This window comes from Lissotriton helveticus, chromosome 11 (genome assembly GCF_964261635.1).
Source record: "Lissotriton helveticus chromosome 11, aLisHel1.1, whole genome shotgun sequence".
Classification (NCBI taxonomy): domain Eukaryota; kingdom Metazoa; phylum Chordata; class Amphibia; order Caudata; family Salamandridae; genus Lissotriton; species Lissotriton helveticus.
The window spans coordinates 828,645,980-828,667,440 of record NC_136072.1 but is presented as its reverse complement, the minus strand read 5'-3'; the positions used below and the strand labels follow the sequence as shown (position 1 = coordinate 828,667,440).

General features: G+C 49.3%; 1 protein-coding gene across 12 annotated transcripts in view; it reads right to left on the bottom strand.

Annotated features, from left to right (window-relative positions):
- KANSL3 (KAT8 regulatory NSL complex subunit 3) overlaps positions 1–21,461 on the bottom strand; it is a 517,274-nt gene that overhangs the window by 66,475 nt on the left and 429,338 nt on the right. For all 12 annotated transcript variants that reach the window (XM_078666984.1, XM_078666988.1, XM_078666986.1 and 9 more), the window contains one exon: positions 13,726–13,853. In XM_078666984.1, the coding sequence (XP_078523110.1) occupies positions 13,726–13,853 (128 nt within the window). The remainder of the gene's footprint in view (positions 1–13,725; positions 13,854–21,461) is intronic.

Sequence of the window (21,461 nt, the reverse complement as noted above, 5' to 3'; positions counted from 1 at the left end):
TCGGTATTACCGCAGGACAGCCGGTGGATCCGCGACGCGCCGCTGCCTCAGATAAGACCTGGAAGCGCGGGCGCCGTGGAGGCGTGTCCAAGGCCTGTTGCTAGGCAACGTGACGCCGGTATGAACAGTGATGATTCCCCCTGGTTGCAACAAGGGGTAAACGGCGGGTGCCATATTGGAACGGGGAAGTGGTTTACTCGATGGCTCAAAATAGATATTAGGGAAGGGGCAATGGGTTCGTAAAGAGAACTACTCTAACCCCGTTTCAAGAACGGGTGGCATCAAGTCTCAGCCAGTATTGGAAGTGACTTGGGGGAGGACAATAAGTCCACAAACTGAGCTATCTGGCTAGCATTGTCCACGGCACCGCATCATTAAGACCAAGTTCGTCGGTGCGAAGACGATGCACCCATCTCTGCTCTAGTCTGAAGAGGGCTTGTTGGTTCATTCCAGGTTGGCACTCAAGGACAGTCCAACGCATGTTCTCAGTGGAGTGGTTATGTTCTTTACAGTGGTCATATAGCCTTGTATGTGTTTTTGCACAGCGAATGTTGCTATTGTGCTCCCTGATGCGCTCTTTCACTGGGCGCATCGTCATCCCAATGTAAAGCATACTACAAGGGCACACCAGGACATAGATACACCTCGAGCTATTACAATTGGTGTGTTTGTTTATGGTCCAAGTGAAGTCCCCTTGTAGTTCAATAGTTTTCCCCTGGATGGTTTGGGGACATACTACACATGAGCCACATCTATAATGTCCAGTGACTGAAGGGAGATCCCATAAGGTCTTGACTGGTCGAGTGCTCGATTTTTTCGGGCGGGTGTGAATCAGCGTGTCTTTCAGGTTCGCTGTTCTCTTGAAGGCAAATCGGGGCCGCGATAATTCCATCCCTGCGGAATTCAGGATCCCCCAGTGTGAGGTAATAGCCTTTTTTATGAAAGTTGAGTGACTGGTGAAAGATGTAACACAGGTCATGGTGTCGTCTTGTTCTTTTGTGTGAACCTCAAGTAAAGCCTCTCTATCGTTATTCAATGCTCTTTTGAATGATTTCTTCAACAGTCGTGTGGGGTATCCCCTCTCCTGGAGCTTGTGTTGCAGAATCTGAGCCTCTTGTTTATAATTCTGGACAGAGCTACAGTTTCTCCGTATGCGAAGGAATTGCCCAAAGGGCAAATTATCCCTCAGGGCTTTTGTGTGGTGGCTTTGATAGAGGAGTAAACTGTTTCTGTCAGTGTCCTTTTTGTAGAGGGAAGTGCTGATTGTTTCTGTTTCCAAGCTGATAGTTAAGTCAAGAAAAGGTATCGATGATTCGGAGATGGTGCCCGTGAACTTCAAGAATGGGTCTTGTTGATTAATCCACTCGCAGAAGGCTTCGCAGCTGGGTCGGTCCCCCTTCCAGAAGATCAAAATGTCGTCGATGTAACGACGCCAGAGAGTAAGGTTCTCTCGGTATGGGTTGTGATCTGGAGGGTAAATGTGATTCTTTTCGAACGAGGCCATGTAAATACATGCCAGGCTCGGCGCAAATGTCGAACCCATAGAGGTCCCACGGACCTGATGGTACAGCTGAGATTCATATCTGAAGAAATTTTCAGTGAGGGCAATGTGGGCTAGTTCCATAATGAAGGCTATCGGTGTTGGGGACAGCCATTCTTCTTCTCGCATCAGTGAGTCGACTGCTTCAAGTGTAGCTTGTTGAGGGATGTTAGTATATAATGCCTCCACGTCAAGGGTGAGAAGCAAGTCGATGTCTTCTCTCCCATCGATATCGGCGATAAGGCGGAGGACGTCTCTGGTATCTTGTAAATACGATGGAATTTGTTTCACCAACGGTTGAAAAAAGGCATCGCAAAATTGCGATAGAGGTTCTAACAATGACCCGATGCCCGAGACAATAGGTCTCCCGGGGACTGGAGAGATACCCTTATGTATTTTTGGAAGGGTATAAAAGTAAGGTGTAACTGGGTCCGGTGTCACCAAGAACTCTGCCTCCTTCTTACTTATCCACTCATTCGTCTCAGCCTCAATGACAAGACCCATGATGGTGTTGGAGAGCCGTTTGGTGGGATCCTCTATGAGTGGTCTGTAATGCGTTGTGTTTGCCAGTTGTCTCCTGCATTCGCGATCGTAGTCCTCGTGGCTTTGTATGACTGTTGCTCCCCCTTTATCTGCCTGCTTGATGATGATGGACTCATCTCTGCCCAGATTGTTGGATGCTAGTCTTTCTGCAGTGGATAAGTTGTGGAAGGGTTTGGTCACCGGTTTGTTCCGCAGGCTCCTCAACACTGCCCGCTCGAAGGTTAGGACTTCTGGCGGTACCATCCCATCAGTGGGGGTGAAAGTGGAAGGCTTTTTTAGGCCTGTGTCTAGACTCGGCAGTTCAGGTTGGTTCTCGAAGAAGGCACGGAGGCGTATCTTCCTAAAGAATTGTTTGAGCTCAATCGTCTCTTGGAAGGTATCAGGGGTTGGGGTGGGGACAAATCCAAGTCCCTTCTCTAAGACTTTTTTCTCTGTTGGTGAGAGAGTTCTGTTTGATAAATTGACAATCAAACTCGTCTCCCTCTGGATGTCGTGCTCCTGGTCTCTATCGCAGTTGGTGCTGGTGTTTGGTCCTGCCACTGTACTCCTTTCTGCCCGCCTCGCTTTCGCCCTCTTCCTCTGCCCCAACCTCTGCCTTGAAAAGGTGGCGGATTGAGGGGGTAGAATTGCGGGGGGCCCTGTGGGTAGAAGGGGTATTGCCATGGAGGTGCCATCTGAGGTGGTCCGTGGAAGGCTGGGCCTTGATGGTAGCCTTGTTGCCATGTACGCGGTGGTCGGGGATTCTTAAAAGAGTGTCCGCCACTAGAATCACTGCTTGTTGATCCGCGTCTGTTATCACTCCCTGAATTCTCATCAGATGAATAGTTATTCTTTTTCCCTTTGAAGTCATCCTTTAGGTAGGGATATACTTTTTCTTTCGCGAATTTAGCAATGTCCTTTTCAAGTTTGGTTGTCTTTTGTTTGAGTAGAAAATCATGGTGGTCAGCCATTTCTTTGTTAATCTCCGATAATTTAGTCGTGAATGCTGACTTGTTATTCTTAGATATTGCGTTTTTCATGGTGGCTTCCAGGGCTAAGATTTTTTCTTGTAGCGCATCCGAAAGACGTTTCGCTGTTTGGCTGATCAAAAAAAGTAGGTCCTTGGTACACTTCCAAGACACTTGGCACCAATCCACTTTGAACCGTTTATCATCCAGAAAAAGTCTTGGAATTATGTTGACAATTAGGCCTTGCGGTGCTATATTACTTCTCAAGTATTCTGTCATCATGATCCCATGAATGGTGATTCTGATAAGTTCCTTCTTCATCTCCGTCAGTGTGATCCATTCATCGGAGGGTCCACCAGATGTCGAGATCGGGGGATTGGTAAGGATTGATGGCGTTGATCTTAATGCCTCGGCTATAGTGTCCTCATCGAAGCTAAGACCCGGTACATCCTCCATGTTGGTGAAAAGGTCAGGATGCGGTGCTCGGGACGTGTGCAGGCCAGAGCAAGGTGTAGTCAGTGTTATTCTCTTATAATAACTGTTGTCTAGAGGTGGTCCAGTAAGGTGATTGGTTATTCACCAAATGGTAACCTGAAGGGTAGTTCCCGTGCAGAGAGCACGCTAGGAATTGTATCAACAAGGGGGAATCATAAAATTAGGACAATTTTTAACGGGGTCCAATGTATGTGTCCCAGAAAGTACCAACAACAAAGAATTTACAGAGTTCCCCGGAAAAAGTCAACTAAATGACTAACGTGAACCTCTCTCTCATATTGGGTTCAACAGAAAAAAGTGAATGTTGTGAACCCTTTACGGAATTTGGGGATGCCTCACACAGGTCACCGGTTGGACGACTATTGTCATCCCACCCGGCGATCGTCCAGCGTCATCATCGGTATCCTGCCCCTGCGACAGACTGGCGGTGCAATGCCTGTCGGGCAGCAACGGATGCTGCACTTTGGCGGGGTTCTTTTATTCCTTAGCCAAAGGGTGTGTGAGTGTGAGGGGCCTAAAAAAGTGCAATAGTGAGCGTGAGTGTGGTCTAAAAAAAGTCAGTAGAGTCCATGGGGCAAAAATTTAATGATATGGCTCACTGCTTTATTAAAAGGAACGATAAGGGGTATTGAGGCGGGACAATTAAAGTAATCGGGCCTCATTCAACCCTTAGTGAACGTGTGGTCAACATGTTTCTTGCCACTCAGGCAATTCATCAGGACCAAAAAGAAGCTCATATAATTGCTACAGATCCCTCAGTAATCAGAGGAATCAAGTATACGACCTGGTGTGTGTCGTAGGGACAATCCTTCGTCCAGTCCCTCCCAAGAGCTAGGCAAGGAAAAGGAGAAAGAGTGTTATCAGAAATATAATTAGAAATATGTCTATGTTCCCCTAGCTATCGTTAAATGAAAACAAATAACATGCTAGTGATGCATATCGGGGTGTAGATGGGTTTGTGAAGACCCCATCGTGGAGACACTTTTGAGTGAGAGAGACGGTCCGAATACCTCGTGAAAGAGGAATCACCACATTTTATATGTGTGAACAGTGCTCATTAAGCCGGCATGTGATATGTGTGCCCTGGAAATGGCTCGCACAGTGGTCTATACCTATATCGTCTATCGTGACATGCCATGCCTAAGTTTCATTTAGAGCAAGCAACTGTAAGTGTGCACATTCACACACGTAAAATTACAATTATAATTATTTCAAGACAACCAGAAGAACGAGAACCACATAGACACTCTCGCTCAACAGATCAATGGCAGCCGCAGATTGGCGCCTGTGTAGTGAAAAAGCCTTAACGTGAGACATTCAACACGCTGGGGACGGTCGCCATGCAAACCTTACCCGTGATCCCAGGGTCGGAAAGCTCTCACGCGCTGACCTGGTGGGGCCAGAAATAGGTTTACGGAACCTGAAACGAGTAAACAGTGCCGCCAAGTCAGGGGGGTGTTGCTTAGCGGAACGGCTCATCGTCAACTGTGGTCCCGCAGAGGGTCCGCCACGGCGATCGGATAGAACCGCTCGCGGGGGTCCTTGCATGAATCAGTGCGCCTTACCTGGTAATTGCTGGCAGAGGGCGTCTAGTCACCTACCCCTCCCACATCGGTATTACCGCAGGACAGCCGGTGGATCCGCGACGCGCCGCTGCCTCAGATAAGACCTGGAAGCGCGGGCGCCGTGGAGGCGTGTCCAAGGCCTGTTGCTAGGCAACGTGACGCCGGTATGAACAGTGATGATTCCCCCTGGTTGCAACAAGGGGTAAACGGCGGGTGCCATATTGGAACGGGGAAGTGGTTTACTCGATGGCTCAAAATAGATATTAGGGAAGGGGCAATGGGTTCGTAAAGAGAACTACTCTAACCCCGTTTCAAGAACGGGTGGCATCAAGTCTCAGCCAGTATTGGAAGTGACTTGGGGGAGGACAATAAGTCCACAAACTGAGCTATCTGGCTAGCATTGTCCACGGCACCGCATCATTAAGACCAAGTTCGTCGGTGCGAAGACGATGCACCCATCTCTGCTCTAGTCTGAAGAGGGCTTGTTGGTTCATTCCAGGTTGGCACTCAAGGACAGTCCAACGCATGTTCTCAGTGGAGTGGTTATGTTCTTTACAGTGGTCATATAGCCTTGTATGTGTTTTTGCACAGCGAATGTTGCTATTGTGCTCCCTGATGCGCTCTTTCACTGGGCGCATCGTCATCCCAATGTAAAGCATACTACAAGGGCACACCAGGACATAGATACACCTCGAGCTATTACAATTGGTGTGTTTGTTTATGGTCCAAGTGAAGTCCCCTTGTAGTTCAATAGTTTTCCCCTGGATGGTTTGGGGACATACTACACATGAGCCACATCTATAATGTCCAGTGACTGAAGGGAGATCCCATAAGGTCTTGACTGGTCGAGTGCTCGATTTTTTCGGGCGGGTGTGAATCAGCGTGTCTTTCAGGTTCGCTGTTCTCTTGAAGGCAAATCGGGGCCGCGATAATTCCATCCCTGCGGAATTCAGGATCCCCCAGTGTGAGGTAATAGCCTTTTTTATGAAAGTTGAGTGACTGGTGAAAGATGTAACACAGGTCATGGTGTCGTCTTGTTCTTTTGTGTGAACCTCAAGTAAAGCCTCTCTATCGTTATTCAATGCTCTTTTGAATGATTTCTTCAACAGTCGTGTGGGGTATCCCCTCTCCTGGAGCTTGTGTTGCAGAATCTGAGCCTCTTGTTTATAATTCTGGACAGAGCTACAGTTTCTCCGTATGCGAAGGAATTGCCCAAAGGGCAAATTATCCCTCAGGGCTTTTGTGTGGTGGCTTTGATAGAGGAGTAAACTGTTTCTGTCAGTGTCCTTTTTGTAGAGGGAAGTGCTGATTGTTTCTGTTTCCAAGCTGATAGTTAAGTCAAGAAAAGGTATCGATGATTCGGAGATGGTGCCCGTGAACTTCAAGAATGGGTCTTGTTGATTAATCCACTCGCAGAAGGCTTCGCAGCTGGGTCGGTCCCCCTTCCAGAAGATCAAAATGTCGTCGATGTAACGACGCCAGAGAGTAAGGTTCTCTCGGTATGGGTTGTGATCTGGAGGGTAAATGTGATTCTTTTCGAACGAGGCCATGTAAATACATGCCAGGCTCGGCGCAAATGTCGAACCCATAGAGGTCCCACGGACCTGATGGTACAGCTGAGATTCATATCTGAAGAAATTTTCAGTGAGGGCGACGACCTGAGAAGAAAGAAAACACTCTGCAGCACAAGCCAAAAGACGACAACTGCCTTGGCCCCAGACCTACCGGCCATTCTCCAGCTACGACAACCCTGCGACCTGTCTTGCAACAACGATCTCCAAAAGCCCGGGGAGGACTGTTGCCTTCAATAAAGACTCCAATCTCCTGAGGACAGCGGACCTGTCCAGTAGAAACAGACTCTGGATCCAGGCAGATTCGTGTCTCCTGCCCACTCTGCACCCGAAGCTCACAGCCCGAGTCTGCGTGGCTCACCTATACTTTGTGGTCTCCCTGCTGATCCTAACTTTATGTCCAGTGTTGGCTGACCTCTCCTGCCCTCCACAATGGAGTCTGCAGTGTGAATCCAGAGGCTCCCCGCGACTGGCTCCAGCTAGAAGACTCTGATGTCGAAAAGGCACCCCTGCACTCGAAGCCCCTGGGCCTTGGTGAGCTCTACCGATGGTGCCCCTACAAACCCCCTAAATCCCAACTTACCTCTGCTGTTGTTGATCTTCCTCTTACAACCTCTGGTGCCACACCTGCAGTCTCTTTCCAGATCAAAGAATCCTCATTGAACGGCATCGGGTGCCTGTTGTCAAATTCGCATTGGGCACCTGACCGCCCCTGTGCCGCTGGTGGAATACGTTTAGTGCTGCTTTGTGGCCCCCTTTGTGCTTGTGCTAACCCCCAAAGCTAGGCCCTTGAAACCGAGTTACTACCTGCAAGCAGCGTGGCTCCAGGAACCACCAGCCTCCATTGGGTCGAACTCTGATTTTGACCTCTGCACCTGGACGCCCTTGTGCCACTGGTGGTGTAGTTTTGGTAGCTACCTGACCCCTGGCTATTGCTGACTTTTGGCTCCAGAGCCCAATATTGTAAGTTTGATACTTACCTGTTCATGTTTAACTGCAATATTCTTTTCTACATAGGATAACATTGGATAGTTTGAAAACGTTTCTAAGTGCCAATTTTTCAAAGTGAAAAGTCTTTTTAATTAAAAATATACTTACCTGATTATGAAAACCTGGGTCTTAAAGTAAAGCAAAAACAAAGTATTATTTTATAAAATTGGTCTGGATCTCCTTCTTGAGTCATGTGACCATTATTGATCATGTGGGTGCAATAAATGTCTTACACTACTCTGTGTTAGGCCTAAGGTTGTTGCCCACACCACCACTAATAGAGGACTTTGGGTTTTGCATTGAGCCCTGTACACTTTTGGGGAACCTCTGGGCGTTGTGCACGATATTACCACCTAGTGGCAATATCATATACAAACCCAGCTTCTTACAGTAGTGGTAACCCCAAAGGGAAGCACTTTTTAATTGATGGGCTGAATGTGTTGGTATGTGGAAAAAGGTGTCCATGAAGTCACCTTGCTTGAGAAGCGGAATGTGTAGGAAAGTGGGTTTCTGTTGCAGTAACCCCACCACTTTTTGCCAGACTACTGATGCACTTTCACTTGATGTACCCTGGGTCCCTGCCAATCAGGTTCCCAGGGCCTGTGTTCTTTCCCCAAAACGAACCCAATTGGCATCTCTGGCCACAGGTCAGCACCTGGTAAATGGTACCACAGGAACACGGCACTGTGACCAGGGAAGACCTCTAAGACAATAGAGACACTCACGATGCGGATCCGTCACCGATATCGTGCGGGGACAAGCCGTGCAAGACTTAAAACCTTGCATCCCTATACCCCAGGAGTCGACAGAGACAAAATGTTCCAAAAATAAGTCAGTCAAAAAGTGACTGGGGGTACCGTTCTCTCCGGATCTGTGCTTGCTGGCGCGGAAAAAGAAAGAACTGACGTCAGCGCGCGTGGGCGTGTCTAAGTAGCTCCAGCGACGTCATTTCTGCGACTAAGACGTCAACGAAGTACGCAAAGCTGTACGACGACGCCTACCAATGCGCAGGGGTACTGGTGATGAAAGCTTTCCAGATCCAGGCTGCCGCCTGGACGTTATTCGAAGGTAAGGAATCTATTTCTAACATGTTTCTTTCAGACCATTGGATTTAGTAAGCTTTCTCAGTTTTCAGGGAAGGAAGGAAGGGGACACCTCATACATGATTCTCTGAATGTTCATCACTGAAAATGACATTACCTCCAAACAAATGTTAATACCGGGTGACTAGATTCTTCTTCTAGGCCGTGTCAGGGCAAACTGAAACAGGCACATCCTGAGCTTTGAGTTAGATACCACATGTACAAAGGATGCCATCTGAATCATCTGATTGTGAACCTTGTTGGTGAAGGTCTTCCCGAACTATCTCAGATGGGGTAGATGATCCTTCCACTTCAACATTTATTACAAAACCTACACATATATCATTGGACTCACAAGAAGTCTAAGCTAAGAAGCAGTTTTGTCCCTTTGTACAGAAGAGAATGAATATTAGATACACCTGTGGTCTTTGTAGGGGCAGAGATGAACCCCTTGCAACATATAGTGGACTGCTGTCACTATAATAAGCTTAGGGAAAACGTGCTATGTGCATCTTAGGCTGACAATACCCAAACATCATATCCAAACATACGGAGAAAACATCTCTCTGTCCGCAGAGCATAGATAACCCATCTGTGGCATAGAGGCAGGGAAATATGTGTCAAGAAGCTGTAGGAGAAACAATCAGTCACCAGTCTGAAATAAGTCTCGCATTTGCTTGTTTTAGGGGTACTGGCGTTGTAATGACCATGTCTTTTACCCATGGACAGAGTAAACATACTTGATGCACACATTATCACACTGAGTTATGTTTTTTAAAAAGGCCTGAACTTGCAACAGTGGGTGGTTCCTGTTTGTTAAACTGTCCTGACAGTGGAACATGGAACCTGTCTAGTCACTTTGTACATTTATACAGACTAATACTGCAGAAAATACACAACTCTACAGGTCTCCAGCTTTGCTCGGACTGCCCCGAAGTTTACTGCTCTTTTGCGATAGCAGTTCTGAGCAATGGCTGTGTGACTTAAATACAAAACGTAACACTACTGATGAATAGTGTTGGTACTGTCCCAATAAAAGCACTACTGGTCGCCATAGATAAACATAAACAGTGGCATGCCCCGGGAGGTTACGGCTTAGAGGGACAGACATAAGGTAATGATCATGGTTTGGTGTTAACACAGCTTGGGAAGGTCACTGTGGCAGGCAAGAAGGAGACCCAGGCAAAAGTATTTAACTTCTGAAGAACTTTGAAGAATTCCAGGAACATTATAGATCTAGAGGGTGAGACAAACACAAGAGTGTACTCGTTGATAATAATACTATATTATAGCCGGGTCTACTGGCTCAGGGGATTCATGCCCCAACCAGGAAACTGTGCTTGACATCACGGCCACAGGTTTAAGCTTTTCATCCTTCCGAGGTCCATAAAATGTGTGCCTCTGAGTCAAGTAACAATAACCATCTGTTATTCAACGGCATAAAGTGAGTGGGCGTGAACTTACTTTAAAATTATTTATACAGGCTAATATTCTGTTAGGCGGGTGCTTAATTTTTATTAGTGCAAAAAGTAGCGCACCACCGGAAACCACAAGCCTGAGTGGCCTAATGTAATCCAGTTATGCTCTGTTCTTATAAAGAAAATAGACAAAGTGCCTGCTTTTCTGTCTTGCACTAAAGCCCATTACAGCCTTGCTGCGGCATTTCTACTAAAGTGACATAAGCTCACGAGTTCACAGTTCGTTTATGACCTCACCTAGCATTATTTTGGCAATCAATACATATAAAAAACATAATAATTATCATAAAAAAATGTTTTATGTCCCTGTTCTCAGATGTATCATTTCCAACAATTTTGTATTAAGTAAACCGTGTCTAATGATCAAAGAAGGGATAATGATTAGGACTTTAACTAAATGGGAGCGATTTTTATAGAAATGTTCACATGTTCTTTTTAACTGTTTAATAATGAAAAATCGTATGAGTAAAGTGTTTAATGATACAATGCAGATAATTTATATGGGTTTGTAGCTAAACTAAAATAGACTATGTATAAGTGATTGACATGTTCCCAATAATGCAGCATTTAAAGAAAGTGTATCTGCTTGAACCAGCTTGTGATTAATAGTGCAGTTTTTAAGTATGCGTGTCTGCCTCGGCTGAACGCAGGTTGTCAGTAGTGTTGTATTTACATTGGCTGTCTGATGTGCCTGCAATGTGTCTGCCTGCTGCCTCGGCTGGACGCAGGTTATCAGTAGCATTGCATTTAGATTGGTGGTTTGAAGTGCCTGCAACCTGTCTGCCTGCTTGCCCACTGTTTACTAAGCCCATTGATCAGAGGCAATACCACCATTGTTTTAGTGTGTCCAGAGAAACCGCAATAAAGAAATTATCTAGAAATGAGCTGCCAGTATAGCATGCTCTCTACTTGTAACATGTAAGTCATCGAAAACCTATTTAAACATGTAAATTCAGTCTAAAACCTAGATTTGTAGCCAAATATACATTTTAACACATTCCAGGAATTCACAAACCGGGAACACATCAGTGCAGGTGCCAGGCTTTGTTGCTGCCCATAGGGGGCTGCTGCTTAATGAGAGTAGGAGGAAGCCCCATGTTCGAAGCAGCTGCTGTCTGCAATGAAGAGCGGGCGGACCTTTACCTAGCTGCCTGGGCAGATGAGAAACCTGTGCAGTAAACAAAATGAAAAGAAGCGAAACAGCTAAATTAACCTTTTGGATGCTCATGACGAGCTGAGCTCGTCATGAGCGACGGCGCTCCGGTGCTCATGACGAGCTGAGCTCGTCATGACCGCGCCCGTTCCGTGGAACGCTCGCACGCTGGGCTGATTCCCCTGCTGTGCTGAACGTTCCATTGGAACGGACGCGGTCATGACAAGCTCAGCTCGTCATGAGCACCGGAGCGCCGTGGCTCATGACAAGCTGACCTCGTCATGAGCATGGGGGCCAGAGCTCGAGTCGGGGTACCACGCGGGTGGACGGCGTCCCCCCACTTATTTTACCGGGGGGGTGGGGGGGACGCCATCCCCCCTGCCAAACAGCTGGACTTCACTCTTTGGCCCCTCTGGGACGAGGAGCTCGGCACCTTTCGTGACATCACTTCCTGTCGTGACGTCACTTCCGGTGATAGCGTACCCCCACTTCTTTTTTCAGGACTTGTGCCCTGATGGGGGCGCTGTACGTGCTCCCCAGCACAGCGGGGGAATACCGCGAACAGCGAAGGGGTTAAATCAAACTGGTGTCTGGCAGCATGGCGTACATTAAAAGAAAAAGTGCTGTAAAACAGGAAATGAAGAATTGAGCGTAAGGAGACCGTGCTTGGCCTGTGCTCCTTAGCTTTGACTGGAAGTGATGTAGAGCGGTGTCAAGGACTTAGGAGACAGGGAAAAAAGAGATGGAGTAAGGAACCAATGGTAAGTAGCGGGAGGGAATAACATGGTTTTAGTCAACTCAATAGGTCTTGCAGACAGAGCATGCACGCTGACGCTCGGCCTAAAAAGGATAGTATCAGCATCAAGGTCACAAACTTTAAGGTCTTGTTCAGGATAAAAAAGGTTGAAGTATTAGAATTCAAACAACATATTTAAAAACACCAGTGCTCTTGTTCACCATGAAGAAGCAGGAACATACTATTTCATAGACGTAATGGGAGTGACTTTATATTGCCCTGCATTCTAGGATTTTCTATCTTTCGAGTAACAGTTCTGGGTAGAACATGTGGGTGTTTGCTATAAGACCCAACGCCCAACCTGACCTAAGCCAAGTGGCCTGCGTGATATAAAGCCTGGTGGAACAAACATTCCCCACTGTCCACAAATTTGGAATGGTTTCAGGCAGTGAACTGGTGGTAAACAGTTTTTGCTCTGCAACAGTGGAGCAAGAGGCAAAAACAGCCCTCATCTGACGGTCAGTTAAAGATGAAAATGGTGACTGGTGAAGCCAAAAAATGCTGTTCCGGCCCTTGGCCCATCAAATCTGAAAAAGAAAAAGGAGGAACACCTTGATGTAATCAACAGCCCTTTTACAGGCCTTATCCATTTTGCATGGGCTCAGAACCTTATCTGATTAAAATGAAAACAATTTAGCATCATATGGAATCTCTACAAACATCTAATTATGCATACAAGATACCACTAGGATCTGAGAAGTCCATATGCCTACTAATTACATTGAAAGCAGTAAAATATCTTCAAATGTAGTTATTGAGGTCTTCTTTCAAATCCAATCTTCTCTGAATAATACCTTGTAGTTGAATTTCCCAGGCTTCTCTAAGGACCTCCATGAATCTCTGATAAAAAAAAGCTTCTTATCTGCAACATTGGTTATCAGTCACAAGAACCATTTCTGAATTCATGAACATTGAATCGTTCTGCTTCTATGTGGGATCCCAGGAACACTTTCATTTCTATAAGGCAGAGATTGAGATACTCTATGTTCACGATTATCAGTAAAGATTCTATGATGGCGCAGATTAGATTTCTAAAATTCCAGATTAAAGTTGCTACATTGCTAAATATACTGGTTTGGTTTCTGGATGATATTTCATCATCGTGGGTTCTGGATTGCCCTAAATGATTGTTAGTCGCTTGTGGCAACACAGCAAGGTGTGGGGGCAGTAAGAATCATATGATTCAAGATTATCTGAATTTTTCGACAAAATGTGGTATCAGAGGGATTGGGGAGTAGCATAGACAAACAATTTATAAAAAAGAGCACTGTCTTCAACAGATTCTCTTTGTGCTTGGATATGTAAGCTGGGTGTTTTCTACAAGGTCCGAGAGGCACTCAGACTTAAGACAAAATTCAGGTCTTTGTTTGGATCTGCTGCACTCACCCCACAAGCCTCTACGTACTTTCGCTCAAGTATGTTAAAATGTGCTGGAGTTTCCATCGGACCATATTCTTCCTCTGGCAGAACCTATAGACCATACTCTTCCTCTGGCAGAACCTATAGCACTCTACCTCAGACCTCCAATACGCAACTGCTCGCCTCCCTCAGCCTACCATTAATACCTGTTGAGATAGAGCCAGCAGTTCTTCTGGTTTGTGCAGGGTTGCTCCCACACCTGCTTGGCTGTTTGTGGATGGGCGGCTGGGCTGTCCTCGCAGGGTCACAGTAATAGTGCTTGGAGCTTTCATGCCTGAAAGAGATAAACACAGATTAGGTTACAAATATAGCTGTGGAATTAGGACACACCTTTTTGCACAGATCATGGATGGCTGGTGATTGATTGGAACATTCTGCGAAGTGCTGATAGTTTTATCACTTCTTCCTGTGAGTAATCTGTTCTAAGTCTGAGTCTACTAAAGGGGCACAAGTTACTTCAAGCAAGAGCCAAAGTCATATCAGCAGTCAGCTCCCGCCTCTAGCGTGCATCCCAAACTATACCCCTAATACCACAAAAAAATCCTGCAGCAACAAATCTGATCAATATAAATACGTAAGTCAAGAATGTGAACTACTGTAAGGTACTATTTTGACCCCTCCATGCTGTTGGTCTGCTTCTAGCCCATCCCAAATTCCACTATCCTATTCTGCGCCATACCGGTCTCAATACCACATTCGCTCACTTCAATTCTTAACCACCTCTCCATCCAAACGTTTCTTTAACTCTTCAGTCAAACAACATAGCCCCTCGTCTGAAACTACCTTGGCCCTAGCCTGATATCTCTGAGACCATGGCTGGACCCCTCTTCCTACTTACTGTACTTGATAATCTCTTCTTGCTCACTATTAGGTCCATAACCTTCTTTGTTCCACTCTCTGCCTTTATAACCTTCAAATTACAAGCATTTGCAATGCAATAGGTCTCGCATTAGGAAAGTGTGAGCTATTGGTATTGTAAATGACAATTTTTTTAAATATGTGTTGGCTTTGAAAATATATAAATTAATAGCATTGTTATTCACAAAGCCAATACTTACACTTTCCTAATGGGAGTCCTATTGGCTATGGCAATGCTTGTTGGTAGCAAGCAAGGACAGTGCTGTTGTGATGCTGAGTGATGATGTGGTTGGGCTGAGTGATGTGGTGGTGTATTAGAGTGATGTGGTGTTGTATTAGAGTGATGTGGTGGTGTCCCAGAGTGATGTGGTGGTGTCCCAGAGTGATGTGGTGGTGTCCCAGAGTGATGTGGTGGTGTCCCAGAGTGATGTGGTGGTGTCCCAGAGTGATGTGGTGGTGTCCCCGAGCGATGTGGTGGTGTCCCCGAGCGATGTGGTGGTGTCCCCGAGCGATGTGGTGGTGTCCCCGAGCGATGTGGCGGTGTCCCCGAGCGATGTGGCGGTGTCCCCGAGCGATGTGGCGGTGTCCCCGAGCGATGTGGTGGTGTCCCCGAGCGATGTGGTGGTGTCCCCGAGCGATGTGGTGGTGTCCCCGAGCGATGTGGTGGTGTCCCCGAGCGATGTGGTGGTGTCCCCGAGCGATGTGGTGGTGTCCCCGAGCGATGTGGTGGTGTCCCCGAGCGATGTGGTGGTGTCCCGAGCGATGTGGTGGTGTCCCGAGCGATGTGGTGGTATCCCGAGCGATGTGGTGGTGTCCCGAGCGATGTGGTGGTGTCCCAGAGCGATGTGGTGGTGTCCCAGAGCGATGTGGTGGTGTCCCGAGCGATGTGGTGGTGTCCCAGAGCGATGTGGTGGTGTCCCAGAGCGATGTGGTGGTGTCCCAGAGCGAAGTGGTAGTGTCCCTGAGTGATGTGGTGGTGTTGTGAGGCGTGCAGCAGTGTGAGGCGTGCAGCAGTGTGAGGTGTGCAGCAGTGTGAGGCGTGCAGCAGTGTGAGGCGGGCAGCAGTGTGAGGCAGGCAGCAGTGTGAGGCAGGCAGCAGTGTGTGGCAGGCAGCAGTGTGTGGCGTGCAGCAGTGTGTGGCGTGCAGCAGTGTGTGGCGTGCAGCAGTGTGTGGCGTGCAGCAGTGTGTGGCGTGCAGCAGTGTGTGGCCGGCATCGTGCAGCAGTGTGAGGCGTGCAGCAGTGTGAGGCGTGCAGCAGTGTGTGGCGTGCAGCAGTGTGTGGCGTGCAGCAGTGTGGCGTGCAGCAGTGTGTGGCGTGCAGCAGTGTGTGGCGTGCAGCAGTGTGTGGCGTGCAGCAGTGTGGGGCGTGCAGCAGTGTGGGGCGTGCAGCAGTGTGAGGCGGGCAGCAGCGTGAGGCGGGCAGCAGCGTGAGGCGGGCAGCAGCGTGTGGCGTGCAGCAGCGTGTGGCGTGCAGTCGAAGAGCAGAAAAGTGGGATGAGGAAGACGAAAATTAATGAACAAGGAGGAAAGAATGAGGCTAGAGGCGAGGAGATGAAAGGAGTGATAGACTGACTGAAAATAAAACTGCAAGGGAGAGAACGGAGAAGTTAGAGAAAGTAGGCAGAGGACGTATGGAAAAACGTGGTGTCCCTGAGTGATGTGGTGGTGTCCCTGAGTGATGTGGTGGTGTCCCTGAGTGATGTGGTGGTGTCCCTGAGTGATGTGGTGGTGTCCCAGAGTGATGTGGTGGTGTCCCAGAGTGATGTGGTGGTGTCCCAGAGTGATGTGGTGGTGTCCCAGAGTGATGTGGTGGGGTTCCCAGAGTGATGTGGTGGGGTTCCCAGAGTGATGTGGTGGGGTTCCCAGAGTGATGTGGTGGGGTTCCCAGAGTGATGTGGTGGGGTTCCCAGAGTGATGTGGTGGGGTTCCCAGAGTGATGTGGTGGTGTCCCAGAGTGATGTGGTGGTGTCCCAGAGTGATGTGGTGGTGTCCCAGAGTGATGTGGTGGTGTCCCAGAGTGATGTGGTGGGGTTCCCAGAGTGATGTGGTGGGGTTCCCAGAGTGATGTGGTGGTGTCCCAGAGTGATGTGGTGGTGTCCCAGAGTGATGTGGTGGTGTCCCAGAGTGATGTGGTGGTGTCCCAGAGTGATGTGGTGGTGTCCCAGAGTGATGTGGTGGTGTCCCAGAGTGATGTGGTGGTGTCCCCGAGCGATGTGGTGGTGTCCCGAGCGATGTGGTGGTGTCCCGAGCGATGTGGTGGTGTCCCGAGCGATGTGGTGGTGTCCCGAGCGATGTGGTGGTGTCCCGAGCGATGTGGTGGTGTCCCGAGCGATGTGGTGGTGTCCTGAGCGATGTGGTGGTGTCCCAGAGCGATGTGGTGGTGTCCCAGAGCGATGTGGTGGTGTCCCAGAGCGAAGTGGTAGTGTCCCTGAGTGATGTGGTGGTGTTGTGAGGCGTGCAGCAGTGTGAGGCGTGCAGCAGTGTGAGGCGTGCAGCAGTGTGAGGCGGGCAGCAGTGTGAGGCGGGCAGCAGTGTGAGGCGGGCAGCAGTGTGTGGCGGGCAGCAGTGTGTGGCGTGCAGCAGTGTGTGGCGTGCAGCAGTGTGTGGCGTGCAGCAGTGTGTGGCGTGCAGCAGTGTGTGGCGTGCAGCAGTGTGTGGCCGGCAGCGTGCAGCAGTGTGAGTCGTGCAGCAGTGTGAGGCGTGCAGCAGTGTGTGGCGTGCAGCAGTGTGTGGCGTGCAGCAGTGTGTGGCGTGCAGCAGTGTGTGGCGTGCAGCAGTGTGGCGTGCAGCAGTGTGTGTCGTGCAGCAGCGTGTGGCGTGCAGTCGAAGAGCAGAAAAGTGGGATGAGGAAGACGAAAATTAATGAACAAGGAGGAAAGAATGAGGCTAGAGGCGAGGAGATGAAAGGAGTGATAGACTGACTGAAAATAAAACTGCAAGGGAGAGAACGGAGAAGTTAGAGAAAGTAGGCAGAGGACGTATGGAAAAACGTGGTGTCCCTGAGTGATGTGGTGGTGTCCCTGAGTGATGTGGTGGTGTCCCAGAGTGATGTGGTGGTGTCCCAGAGTGATGTGGTGGTGTCCCAGAGTGATGTGGTGGTGTCCCAGAGTGATGTGGTGGTGTCCCAGAGTGATGTGGTGGTGTCCCAGAGTGATGTGGTGGTGTCCCAGAGTGATGTGGTGGTGTCCCAGAGTGATGTGGTGGTGTCCCAGAGTGATGTGGTGGTGTCCCAGAGTGATGTGGTGGTGTCCCAGAGTGATGTGGTGGTGTCCCAGAGTGATGTGGTGGTGTCCCAGAGTGATGTGGTGGTGTCCCAGAGTGATGTGGTGGTGTCCCAGAGTGATGTGGTGGTGTCCCAGAGTGATGTGGTGGTGTCCCAGAGTGATGTGGTGGTGTCCCAGAGTGATGTGGCGGTGTCCCAGAGTGATGTGGCGGTGTCCCAGAGTGATGTGGTGGTGTCCCTGAGTGATGTGGTGGTGTCCCTGAGTGATGTGGTGGTGTCCGTGAGTGATGTGGTGGTGTCCGTGAGTGATGTGGTGGTGTCCGTGAGTGATGTGGTGGTGTGCCAGAGTGATGTGGTGGTGTGCCAGAGTGATGTGGTGGTGTCCCAGAGTGATGTGGTGGTGTCCCAGAGTGATGTGGTGGTGTCCCAGAGTGATGTGGTGGTGTCCCAGAGTGATGTGTGGTGGTGTGCCAGAGTGATGTGGTGGTGTGCCAGAGTGATGTGGTGGTGTGCCAGAGTGATGTGGTGGTGTGCCAGAGTGATGTGGTGGTGTCCCAGAGTGATGTGGTGGTGTCCCAGAGTGATGTGGTGGTGTCCCGGAGTGATGTGGTGGTGTCCCGGAGTGATGTGGTGGTGTCCCGGAGAGATGTGGTGGTGTTCCAGAGTGATGTGGTGGTGTCCCAGAGTGATGTGGTGGTGTCCCAGAGTGATGTGGTGGTGTCCCGGAGTGATGTGGTGGTGTCCCGGAGAGATGTGGTGGTGTTCCAGAGTGATGTGGTGGTGTCCCAGAGTGATGTGGTGGTGTCCCAGAGTGATGTGGTGGTGTCCCCGAGCGATGTGGTGGTGTCCCCGAGCGATGTGGTGGTGTCCCCGAGCGATGTGGTGGTGTCCCCGAGCGATGTGGTGGTGTCCCCGAGCGATGTGGTGGTGTCCCCGAGCGATGTGGTGGTGTCCGCGAGCGATGTGGTGGTGTCCCGAGCGATGTGGTGGTGTCCCGAGCGATGTGGTGGTGTCCCGAGCGATGTGGTGGTGTCCCAGAGCGATGTGGTGGTGTCCCTGAGTGATGTGGTGGTGTCCCTGAGTGATGTGGTGGTGTCCCTGAGTGATGTGGTGGTGTTGTGAGGCGTGCAGCAGTGTGAGGCGTGCAGCAGTGTGTGGCGTGCAGCAGTGTGTGGCGTGCAGCAGTGTGTGGCGTGCAGCAGTGTGTGGCGTGCAGCAGTGTGTGGCGTGCAGCAGTGTGAGGTGTGCAGCAGTGTGAGGCGTGCAGCAGTGTGAGGCGGGCAGCAGTGTGAGGCGTGCAGCAGTGTGTGGCGTGCAGCAGTGTGAGGCGTGCAGCAGCGTGTGGCGTGCAGCAGCGTGTGGCGTGCAGCAGCGTGTGGCGTGCAGCAGCGTGTGGCGTGCAGTCGAAGAGCAGAAAAGTGGGATGAGGAAGACGAAAATGAATGAACAAGGAGGAAAGAATATTGCTAGAGGCGAGGAGATGAAAGGAGTGATAGACTGACTGAAAATAAAAGTGCAAGGGAGAGAACGGAGAAGTTAGAGAAAGTAGGCAGAGGACGTATGGAAAAAATGGAGAGGATTGAGTGCAAGACCAAAACAAGAAAAGAAAGGGGGATATGGAGACGGAAAGAAAGACGAGGATGAGAGAAAAGAGGAAAAGTAGGAGGCAGAAAGGGAGAACAAGCTCTCGGCATTGCGTCGGAAGGGTGGGAGTAGCGGTATGGGTGCTTGTTCAGAAGAGCGAGGCCAGCAAGTTCGGGAGCGCATTCCTTTGAAGTCTGATAGGGACATCAAAGGAAGGGTGGGAGGGAACGAGCAGACCTGCAGAGCGCGTGAATGGTAAGAGCACGGCATTGCTGTGGCGGGGGGACGGGTAGTGGGAGGCATTCCTTCTGAAGTCTGATAGGGGACGGGGGAGCAAATGGCAAGCGCGCGCCCGGCGCACATACACTGTCCATAATCCGCATTCCAAAGCCCTCTTGGTAGGCTTTTCTGAAGCACCTCTATATCTCTCGCATAGCTCTCCAGCATCTGCATCTTTCATAAATTCACCTGCATTGAATTACTCCCTATATGCAGGAATTACATCCATGTTACATGTAGGGCCTGATTTAGAGTTTGGTGGTCAGGATACATGTTGCGTTACCACTGCAGATTCTAGAACATGAACTAGCCCAGACGCCAAATGAGACCTGAGCACTGGGGAGGTCAAAGGGTTCCACATAGGTCCCAGGGCATGGCAAAGGGAGCACAGTGTCAGACACAGAAATTTAAAGTTATATAGCTTTACTTCTAATGGATACTATTGCTTCTCCAGGTTCTTAAATCTTTGAATCATACCCCAGCAATAAATTACAATTAGAAAGGAGAAGTATCAGATAACCAAGAAGAGGAGGAGAAACGACCTAAAACTATGCTGAGTCACTAACTGTAGGAAGCTGGCTCTGTATATGGTATACCAATAAGTAGTTATATCGTGCACAGAGTACAGAGATTCCCTCAGACGTGAACAGGGTTCAATGTAAACCAAAGTGCTCTATTTGTGTGGGCAAGCAGTCTTAGGCCTAACACAGAGAAGGGTAATACATTTGTTATGCACACAGTGATTAATAAATGTCACAACTCAAAAAGGAGATCTACACCAATTTAAGAAACATAAGCTTTGTTCAAGTTTTATTTTAAGACCAAGATATACGTACGAAGATAAGTACTTTTTCAAGAAAAATACTTTTCACTTTAGAAAGTGTATACTTGGTGCAATTTTCAACCTGTGCAATGTTAACCTATGGAGGAAAACAATAATGCGGTTTTACATGTAAGTAACCGACTCACAGTTGCAGTCTTCAGTGTTTCAGGTCAACAATAGGCAAGGTTCAGATTGGTACCAAAACTGCACCACCAGCGTCACAGGGGCAGCCGTGTGCAGAGGTCAGATTCGGGGTCTGTCCCTAATGTTAACTAATGGAGACTGGGGGTCCTCGAAGACGCTGCTCAACGGTGAGAAAAGCGGTTTCCGGGGTCGATCTGCTGGAGTTAAGGTAAGTACAAGGGGGGACCACCAAACTTACATCCTCAGCGGTTCGGGCGGTCAGGTGCAAAGTGCCAACAGAGCGTCAGGCGCCCAATGGAATTCAATGGGGGAGATCGATGTTGAAGAAAGGTTGCAGGCTCAGGCCAGGAGGGTAGACGAAGAAAACCCACAGCTGCCAGGTAAGCAGAGATGCTAGGGGAAGTAGGGACACCGCCGGTCAGAATCCCATAGGCCCACGGGGTTTGGGTGCTGGGGTGTCCTTAGGTGTCAGGAAAAAGCTTACAGGGCAGGTCGTGGTCAGGGGGAGTCTGAGTTGAGGCTGCAGGCGTTGTGGTGGAGTCCGGCAGGGGTCAGCCATGGTAGACTCGTTCTCAGAAGCGCTGGGGAACCTTCACAGGACCGGTGGGCCACTTGAACTCGGGTCGTAGACGTCTGGTGCAGAGGTGGATTCAGAGAAGAGTTTGCAGTTCCTCAGGGCAGAGTTCTTTTTCTTTGTAGATGGTTTCTTCTGGACAGGTCTGCTATCCACGGGAGATTTAGAGTCTTTATTGAAGGCAGGCAGTCCTCCCAGGGCTGTGGAGGTCACTGGGCCTGCAGGACGAGTTGTCTTTTTTTGTAGCAGAGTTGAAAGGCAGCAGACAGGCCGCCAGGGCTGGTGCACAGTCAGTCACTGGTCTTCCTTCTCTCATGCTTGTGCATGCCTCTTCGGTGTTCAGGCTTCTAAGGTCACCGCAGATCTGATTTTATGGCCTGGGGAGCCACCTAAATA